This window comes from Trichoderma aggressivum (genome assembly GCF_033847375.1).
Source record: "Trichoderma aggressivum f. europaeum strain CBS 100526 chromosome Unknown scaffold_029, whole genome shotgun sequence".
Taxonomy (NCBI): domain Eukaryota; kingdom Fungi; phylum Ascomycota; class Sordariomycetes; order Hypocreales; family Hypocreaceae; genus Trichoderma; species Trichoderma aggressivum.
The window spans coordinates 441,054-450,741 of record NW_026946395.1 but is presented as its reverse complement, the minus strand read 5'-3'; the positions used below and the strand labels follow the sequence as shown (position 1 = coordinate 450,741).

Below are 9,688 nucleotides of genomic sequence, written 5' to 3'. Positions count from 1 at the left end.
GGGGCAATGAAAGAAAGAAGAAGAAAACAAAGGGGCGTCTTACTTCACGTCATCTCGAATTGTCGTGAGAGGAAACTCGGGCCCATAGCGATCATTCTTGGGGTCGCCATCCTTGGCCGTGACGGGGCTTGCTGTGCCGTAGGGGCTACCCAAGCTGTTCATGCACACGATGAAGAACCTCGAGGTATCAAAAGCCCTACCTGGACCACCCAGCAGGGGACCCCACCAGTCGCTCACATCAGCACTGCCGGTTAGGGCATGGCAAATCACCATGGCGTTGTCACCAGAAGGCGAGAGCCGGCCGCGGGTGGTGTATGCCACGGGAACATTGAATAGCGTGACTCCAGATTCGAGTGTAAATTCCGGAACAATGGCTATTTGCTGGTCGGGGATGAGAGTCGCAAAGGGGTTCTCGGGCTGCGATTGGGTTCTTTCTTGCAGGTATTCAGCCACCACTCTTGTCATAAAATCTTACATCAAAACTCGTAACTCAAAATCAACGGCGGGCTTGGCCACTTGGCCGAGGATCGCCAGGAGGGGGGAAGCAGAAAAGAAGAAAATTGGGAGCCAAGGAAGTAAATAGCGTTTGAACGTATATAGAAAGATATCCTGTACTGACCGTATTTCATTTTGGCATCGCCATTGACACCCTTTGTCTCACTCATCTCGACAACTGCAGATGGTAACTACTCGGAATGACTCGGCCTCCGTTCTCGGAGTTGCAGCGCAGACCATGCAAACGCTTAGTAGGATACCCGGGACCTGAACCCAGGATTCAAAGATTAAGCGGCAACCAAAGGACAGTCAAAACGCTTCGCGATGTATCCAACCGCGGTAGCTGAAGAGTGAATAAGAGCAGATATAACTTGTACCGGGTGAATTTGTGGAGGATGAGAATTTCACAGAGCCGTGGCGTAATTTCAACCCCCCGGTTCTTTGTTGGAGGTTGGATTACTATATCGACTTGTTAGTAAGCTGTGCTAATGCAGTATCACGTGAGCTACTTGGTGGTCAATACTCTTGTCAAGCAAAGGTCAGAAAAAGCGAGACAGCAAAGTGGATAAGTGCATACATTGAGCAATATGAGCACCGATTCAGCTTATCAAGTAATGCTTTTATAAGGGAACCCCTGTGCAGCTACCAGCCGAATTTTAATCTACAGCTACAGTAGCGGTTACTATACAATTAAAGATATAGCATCCGCCACTGGAGAAACATAGATACAGCAGCAGTTATTAAAGAATTATTGCTTTAGCAGTTGCGGATCATGTGCTTAAACAACAGGCGTATAATTTGACGCGTGGGTGCTCGAAATCTTGTCGGTCTCGGGTTTTCTGTCTTCCGGCTGCCTGTGCTTGTATCTGAATTTCTGGTCGCAAGGCTGCCGTGGTCCGTGCACCGCTGCTGGGAGCGCAGCTTCACGACTTCACGCGGAGCCTCTTCAAACTTGGATTTTGGTACGACGTGCAGCTTTCCAGCATCAAAACCTGCCTCCGGACGCGGGCTGTGAAAGGCCTTGTTCAGCTCTGCGGAAACTCGGCCCGAATCGACTTGCCCTGACCGAATTGTGCTCAAGCCTTTCCGTTTAACTCTTGGGATTGTTTTTTGTTTCCCTTTCGTTTGCCTGCTGTAGTCTTTCACTCTTTTTTTCTCAGCATTTTATCACTGCCAGCTACCGCTCAGGCCCCAACACTCGCGGCTTCGCCCATCCCGCCGCGTTTTCGCCTCCTCTCCCCTCAGATCAACAGCTGGAATTGCCTGCAGATGGTCCCATGAATCCGCCGCTAATGGTATAGCACGCGCCGATCCCTCGCAGCATCTTCGAGCGTCATGCCGCAGAAGCGCAAGCGGCTCGATCGATCATCAGGCGAAGGAGGCAGACCATCGCCACACAATCCAAACGACGCCGCCGCCGCGCTTCACGAACGAGACGACACCATGAACCACATGAACCAGGGCCAAGGCCGAGGCCGAGGCCGGGGAGCGCATCGAGGTGCCAATCAACGGAACCCGTCGCGTGGCCACAACAATCGTGGTCCTCACAACAACTATCAGCAGAACCAGAATCAGAACCAAGGCCAAGGACAGAACCAGGGCCAAAACCAAAACCAAAGCCAAAGCCAAAACCAAAATCAAAACCAAAATCAAAATCAGAGCCAAAACCAAAACCAGCCTCCCGCATCGCGAAGGCCCCTCAGCTCATCCTCCTCTCAGCAGGCACCGCAGCCATCCCCAACAGCCCCGAGAGCCTCTAACCCTCCTCCAGCAACCAAACCTCCTCCTCCTCCTCCTCCGCCACCTGCCTTCTCACGGCCTCCGCCTGCCTCTACCTCACCCTCGCCGGCCAACATCCCTCCACCTGAAACTACATCGGAAAGCGGTCCTCCATCTGGATCAAATTATCACTATGATAATCTCACAGAGGAAAAGATCCGATCATGGACAGAGCGTGGGCGGGAGGAGATCGTGCAACATGGCATACAGTCGCGAGAAGATGTCGACATCACGGAGCTATCCAGCCTGTTTCAAGAATTCATCCATGCTGTTGTCGAGAATCGGCTGGAGGCTACTGACGCCGGAAGATGCGTCAAGGAGATTCTGGGAGATGAAACGACAGATGGTATTAAGGATTCCTACGTGGCCCCCCACACACTACTCCTCGACTCGCTGGCCATTGTTATGGACAATGAGCCTGATCTATATCGCCCGGCTCTTCGTGATTTTCTCATCGCCACCGAAGTCTCTCCCGCGCTTATGCGACAGGTGCTTGATGCCCCCTTGCTTCAGCAGCTTGGCCTTATCAGGGATACCTTTGCTAGGTTAGGTGTCAGGCAGGCGACAAACTTGCTCTATCGACAGGCAAACTACAATCTCTTACGGGAGGAGACGGAGGGATACTCGAAGCTCGTCACTGAGCTCTTCACAACCAGCAGCATACCATCGCCCTCGCCTGAGCTTGCAGAACAAACGTTTGAGAGGGTCAAGGCTTTGATCGGGACTTTCGACTTGGACGTTGGCCGAGTCCTCGACGTCACTCTCGATGTTGCTGCGGCCGTTCTGATTAAGCAGTTCAAGTTCTTTGTCAAGTTTCTGCGAATTAGTTCTTGGTGGCCTCGCTCGCACCTTGTCCTCAGTTCTGTGGTTTACACCGGTGGCCTACCGACTTGGGCTCAGCCGGATTATCCTCACTGGAATACAACTGAAGAGGACGAAGAAGCCAACACACAGCAGAGATTGGCCCGAGACACTGAATTCTGGGCTCGAGCACGCGAGGTCCATTTGGCAGCGTTTTTCGAACTTGGCGGGCGCGGAACATCCAACTTGACGTCCTACCGACCCAAGCTCACAAATGGCAACGCCAGTGAATCGGCTGCCGATATTGAGGAGCAATGGATGGAACAGACGAAAACCCTCCCACCGCCAGGCAATAAGGTTGCTGCGCAGCTCCTAGGATTCAAACTGCTCTTCTATAACAGCGATCTAAGGGATAAGACCGACGTGCTCCCTGCCAATTTGCTCTATTTGGCGGCCCTCCTCATCAAAGTCGGCTTCATTTCGCTCACCGACCTCTATCCTCATCTCTCTCCCCCTGACGAAGCCATGGAGCGTGTTCGCGAAGAGCAAACAAAATTAATTGAAGAGGAGGAGAAGGCGTCGCGTGGCGGTCCCATGAACGCTCTGCTCATGGCTGGCGTTCTTCCCCAAGGCGACGACGATAACCCTATGCAATCAAATGCTCCCAGACGAGAGACCTTGAAAAAGGCCGAGCCTGAGCAGAAGCAATCTGCTGCTGAAGCCACCGAGGACAAAAAGAATCTCCCGGAGCCGTTAGAGCAAAAAGTGAGACTACTTATCCAACTGTTAACAATTGGAGCCATCCCAGAATCATTGTTCATTCTTGGAAAGTTCCCATGGATTCCAGAGGTATTTCCCGAAGTCCTGTCCCGAATTCACCGCGTGTTACACGTCTCCATGGAAAAAGTTTTCAACGACAGCCGCCCAAAACCCTCTGGTGGAGCCGATTGCCCAACCAAGGAAATATTCTCGGCGGACCAGACTGGCGTTGCAAAGGGGAGTGTTCGGCTCGTCAGGCTGCCCGTCAAGAAAATCTGGCGTTGGCCATTTCCCGATAAATGGGATACAAGCGAGAGTCAGAACTACCGATTCTACTGGGATGAATGGGCCGACAACATCCCGGTCTGTCAAACTGTGGACGATATCTTCACGCTGTGTAATACGTTCCTTAACATATCCGGTGTCAACATTGGCAAAGACGAAACATTGCTTTCCAAGTTGGCCAGCATCGGAGCTAAAAGCTTGACCGAGGATACCTCCGAGTCCAACTATGCCCGATGGCATGACCTCCTTCGCAGGCTTCTCGTGCCTGCTCTCAGCCATACTAAGGCCAACGTCTCCGTCGTAAACGCGGTTTGGGAGCTACTCCGCCGGTACCCGCTGACAACACGATACTCTATTTATGCCGAATGGTTTGAAGGACAGATATCCCGTCTGCCCGCTATGCGATTAGCATTTGCTCGTGCCACCGCAGAGACACGAGGAACTATGAAACGATTATCGCTCACCAACATCAGCGAGATGGCCAAGCAGCTTGCCAAAACAAGCTATTCTTCTCCTGGAGTCGTCTTTCGAGTTGCGTTTGAGCAGCTTGAGTCGTACCCCAACCTGATTGAAGGCTTTGTTGAATGCGCCAAATACTTTACTGACCTCTCCTACGATGTTCTCGTCTGGTCTCTGATGAACTCGCTTGGCAAATCTCGAAGCCGCACTCAGGCTGACCATGCGCTCACTACTAGCAAATGGCTTCAAGCGCTGTCTAGGTTCTCTGGTAAAATCTTCAAACGATATTCCGCCATCAATCCTATTCCGGTTCTCCAATACGTCAATGACCAGCTTCAACGCGGCAATTCCACCGATTTGATCATCTTGAAAGAATTTATCAACTCCATGGGCGGTATTGTCGACTCAGTGGACTTTACTGATGCCCAGATCCTCTCCATGGCTGGTGGAGAGCGATTGCGCCGCCATACGCTGATTCGAGGCCAGGATAAGCGTTTTGACAGTGTTAGGAGCTCCAAGCGACTCACACAGGCGCTCACCGACTCGAAGCTTGCCGCCCGAGTGCTTCTCAATCTCGCACAGTATCGCCAGTCAGCGATATACCAGGTTCCCGAAGACGAGGCACATATCAAGTATTTGTCAGCTCTGGTAGACGATTCTCATCAGATTCTGGTACAGTACCTCGACTTCATCTGGAGCAACCTTGAGCCGTCAGCCTTTGATGCTCTGGTCCCCTCTATAAATGAACTGCTCAGTTCCTATGGTTTGGATACGAGCATTGCTTTCTTGATTGGAAGGTCTAGCCTTTCCCACAAACTATACCCCTGGGGTCAAAAGGAAGCGGAAAGTTCAAAGGAGAACACACAGCCAACGCAACAAGAAGCTACTGACAAGGAGGGAGATGTTTCCATGGCCGAGGAGTCCAAGGACAAATCGGGTCTGGCGGTTTCCACAAACGATGAACAGGTGGGAATTGATGACCCTTCAGCCGGCCCGCGTTCCACAGCTGATACAGCAAACAAGCAGAAATTCGACGATTTGGCGTTGACGCTCTCACCTCTGCAACCAATTGTGGAGGTTCTCAAAGAGACTGTACGACCAGAAGTTTGGCTAAAGATCAATCCAGAACTCTATGCCGTTTTTTGGGCCCTGCAGCTCGGTGATCTGTTCTGTCCCGAGGACATGTACAAGGAAGAAAAGGACCGGCTCGAGAGTGAAGGCCAAGCCATCCTGAGGGACCGATCAGACATGTCCCGTAAAGGCCAAGAGCGAAAGAATGAAAAGAGACAGGAACTCTTGAAACAGCAGCTCAGCCTTTCTATGGAGCTCAAGGAACACCGCCAGCGGAGATCCAAGTGGATGGAATGCTTGACCGAGCAGTTCCAGTCGATATCCCCTGACCCCAAGATCAAGACCGATGGCCTTTCTGACATTCTCCTGGAGCAATGCTTCCTTCCTAGGGCCCTGCTCTCTCCGGCAGATGCCGAGTACACCTACAAGTTCATCATTGCGTTGCACGAACTGAGGGCGCCCAACTTTAAGCTCATGTCCCTCTACGACCGACTCTTTAACGCAAACAGGCTGCGATCTCTCATCTTCACAAGCTCCGTCATGGAAGCTGAGTACCTCGGGCGATTCATAACTTTGATACTTCGAGATCTCTCTAGGTGGCATAAGAATGAGACGACCGAGAAGGGTAGGCCAAGCAAAGATCAGCCTCGCTTGGGTGCATTTGATAAAGAGGCCAAAGGGCCTAGTGACCGGCCATATCTTGGATTCGCTGTCAGTCTCAAGGAGGACGGGGAACCGGACACTTTGATGGAGCATGCTCAGTTCAAAGATCTCCTGTTCCGTTGGCATAAGAACTTGAATACAGCACTCAAGAGTTGTCTGGCCGGGACAGAGTGGATGCACATCAGAAACGCTCTTACTGTTCTCAAGGCCGTCTTGGATTACTTCCCTGCTGTTGATTTCATGGCCACCCAATTCACACAGCAACTCCAAAAGATCACCAAACAAGAAGCTGCGTCCAAGACGGCAGCCGAGAACGAGGAGGGCCACCGAGTGGATCTGTCCGTGGCTGCTCAAGGAGCCATGTCGGAGCTGCAGAAAAGGAAATCCAAATGGGTCATGGTGCAGGCGTTTCGACCCAATGCGGTGAGTTTACTTTGTGCCGGCGCTACATACGCAAATCACAATTGCTGATAATATCAAAAAGGGCGGCGCTTCTCAATCCGAAGCTGACAAGTCAGCTGCATCAAACCTTCGACCTTCAGCCCCGGATTTTCAACCACAGCCGACGAGGTACGTTGGATCATTATATATATCCCTCCCCAACAGGAAAGGCTTCGATAAATTCCTCTCCGACTAACACCCCAAACCTACAGATCCCCAGCCAACAGACAGGCTACGGCGGAAAGAGAGGATGGAGAGGTTCAAGATGGGAAACCACAGTCCACTTCTGCACTGCCAAAGGACTCTCTACCTGCTAAGCCATCCGGCCCTAAGAGGGACGTTTCCATGTCTCGGGAAGACGTGTCCGGACCTCCTCGATCAGGTACTCCGATGGGCGGTCAAGGTCCAGGCTCTCTTGGCCCAAGAAATAATGATACCCGCCCTCATGTGCTGCCTGATAGGCCAGCGCACAACCTTCCCACGAGGCCAGATGTTCCTATACCGAGCCACTTCACCCCTGAACGGTATACCCAGAACCGTGGACACGATCGTCGCGATATGAGAGATAGAGATGGCCACAGGCAGCGCGATGGCCGAGACCCACGAGAGAATTGGGACAATCGTGATCCTAGGGAGGCCAGCAAAGATCACCGTGACGCCAGGGACCCCCGCGATTCCCGAACCATGGAGGCGGATAGGCCGGATCGTTCTCGAGAATACATGGACCGCCGTGGAAACGAAATGGCACCCCGAGATGCTGGCCCGACAGACCTGCCGCCTCGACCAAGACAACAGGAACGAGATTGGCCGAGAGATTCCTGGGCAAACAGATCGCAAGATAGATTAAACGACTCACCTGCTCAGATCCCCACGGCTCCTTCTGGCCCGGCTGAGGCATCTGAACCAGCGATGAATCCACAGAGGGCGGCGCTGTTTGCCCAAGATGACGCGGATCGATCAAGACGAGGTCCAGAGCCGGATCGTGGAGCACGAGGCCGACGACCAGGGCCGCAGGATTCGATGGAGTCGATCAATCCCGAACGGGCCGCATTGATTGACGATCGTGATGACAATGTTGCACACGGGCGCGTGAGGGACGATGGACGAGAGAGAGGGCCTAGGACGCAATCTCCTCGACGTGCTGGTGGACGATACGGCCACGAGCATGGCCCCCCATCTGGACCATACGAAGATAGACATGCGCATCCCTTTCCACAAGATAGCCGGCCTACTGGAAGAAATGCCCGCGATCGCTCGCCAGCTGGTGGAGAGAACTATCGCGGCAACAAGGGGATGGAGCGTGATGGAGACAGAGCCCACATGGATAAAATGCGGGATGCATCTTCTTCAAGCTTCCACCGACCAATGGGACAGGACGTTGACCATCGGCCGCCGCCTTATCAAGATCAAAACTATGGACGACTCAACCCGGTGCCCACAAGCACTCCGGACATCCCACTGGGCCCGCGGGGACGAGGACGAGGTGCTACGAGAAATAATCAACAAGGAGGTCCGCCTGTGATGTCGAATAGGCCAGACAGTCGATACGGAGCCCCTGACACAGGTCGGGCACCTTCTCAAGAGCGGGCCCCTCCTTCAGGCCCTGCATCCGGGCGAGGTCGCCGTGGTGGCTATGAGCACAACAATCCCAACAACAACAACAATGGGCCAACAGTTCCCTCAGCTCCTCCGACCGGACCCCATCCTGATAGAATGAGAAACTTTGGTGGTGCCGCACAGGAGAATGTGCCCCCTGCTCAAGGCAGCAACGCAACCGTTTCGTCTGGGGTTCACCCTGATCGACTTGCTCAAATGGGCGGCCCGGGACCCAACGCTCCGCCTCCACCACCTCCGCCTCCAGGCCCCCCGCCGTACGGGCATGGAAGCGGACACAGCCGCCACTCCATGTCTTCTTCTGGAAACCCGGAGCGGTCAGGGCCCAGGGCTTCTTCGGGATCTCTTCCAATGGAGCCTGCCGTACCCACTGGCCCTGCTTCTGGTGGTGACAGATCTTCAAGATCAGGAGGTGGAAGAAGACAGTTGGCAGGCATCAACAACATGCTTCAGCAGGCTCAGGCCGCCATGCCAAACGAAGGACGGCCCAGCGGACCTCGCGTTAACCCTCCCCGGCAAATGCTCGGCCACTCGGACGTCCAAGTTCTAGCCGGAGGAGACGTGATTCCCCCTACACCCGATCGTCCAGATGCGCAGTGGCATGACTCACCAGCCCGAAGCGGTGGCCCGAATGGAGAAGAGGGATCGGGTCGTGGAGAGCACGAGCGAGGCCGACGAGACCGTGGCGATGGCCGAAACGATCGCTCCAAGCGGTCATCTCGTCGAAGCAGCCGAGAGCGTGAGAGAGAAGGCAAAGAGCACAACGAGCACCGAGAGAGGCGGTCTATGGCGAATGCCGTTGAGGGTGGGGCTCGAGAAGATAGAGACGCTCGCAGGTCAACCCGAGACGGCAGCTCGCGAGATGTAGCAGCAATGCCGAGTAGCGGCCGAGAGTCGCGGCATAGGGGCGAAGGAGGGCTCGGGAACAGAGGCGGAGACGAAAGGAGTGGCAATAGAGCAAACCGAGGAAACCCGAGAGACGGAACACAGCGTACGGATGAGCAGCGGAGGGAGCATAGGGATGATCGAGGGCGCAAGAGGAGAGGGGAAGAAGCCGATGGGGCGTTGTCGAGCGACCGCGAAAAGCGAGCACGACGGTAATCCGGTGTCTCTGGAAGCGATGAAAAAACAACCCAAATATGGATGCATAGTCACGATTGGCTTGCAATGGACTAGGTAGCACGGCAGCCACAGGGGCCACTTTGTCAGGCGTTGGTACAACGACTCAAATCAATGTCTTTTTATTCTTCTTCTTTTCCCAGGATTGGAGCTTTCGGGCTCACGCCAGGCTACGGCACATTTTCACAAAATTGTCAAATGC

The 9,688-nt window shown here is 53.8% G+C and overlaps 2 protein-coding genes across 2 annotated transcripts; one reads left to right on the top strand and one right to left on the bottom strand.

Moving 5' to 3' along the window:
• Nucleotides 1-39: 39 nt before the first annotated feature.
• Nucleotides 40-465, bottom strand: Triagg1_7046 (uncharacterized protein; the record flags this gene model as incomplete). The annotated part of the gene is made up of 1 exon (XM_062901738.1): nt 40-465. One exon carries the CDS (start codon nt 463-465, stop codon nt 40-42), a length of 426 nt encoding a protein of 141 aa, XP_062754118.1.
• A 1,365-nt stretch (nt 466-1,830) lies between these two features.
• Triagg1_7045 (uncharacterized protein) lies at nt 1,831-9,468 on the top strand (the record flags this gene model as incomplete). The annotated part of the gene is made up of 3 exons (XM_062901737.1): nt 1,831-6,735; nt 6,797-6,882; nt 6,966-9,468. The coding sequence occupies 3 exons, from the start codon at nt 1,831-1,833 to the stop codon at nt 9,466-9,468; spliced, it is 7,494 nt and encodes a 2,497-aa protein (XP_062754117.1).
• Between the last annotated feature and the right edge of the window lie 220 nt (nt 9,469-9,688).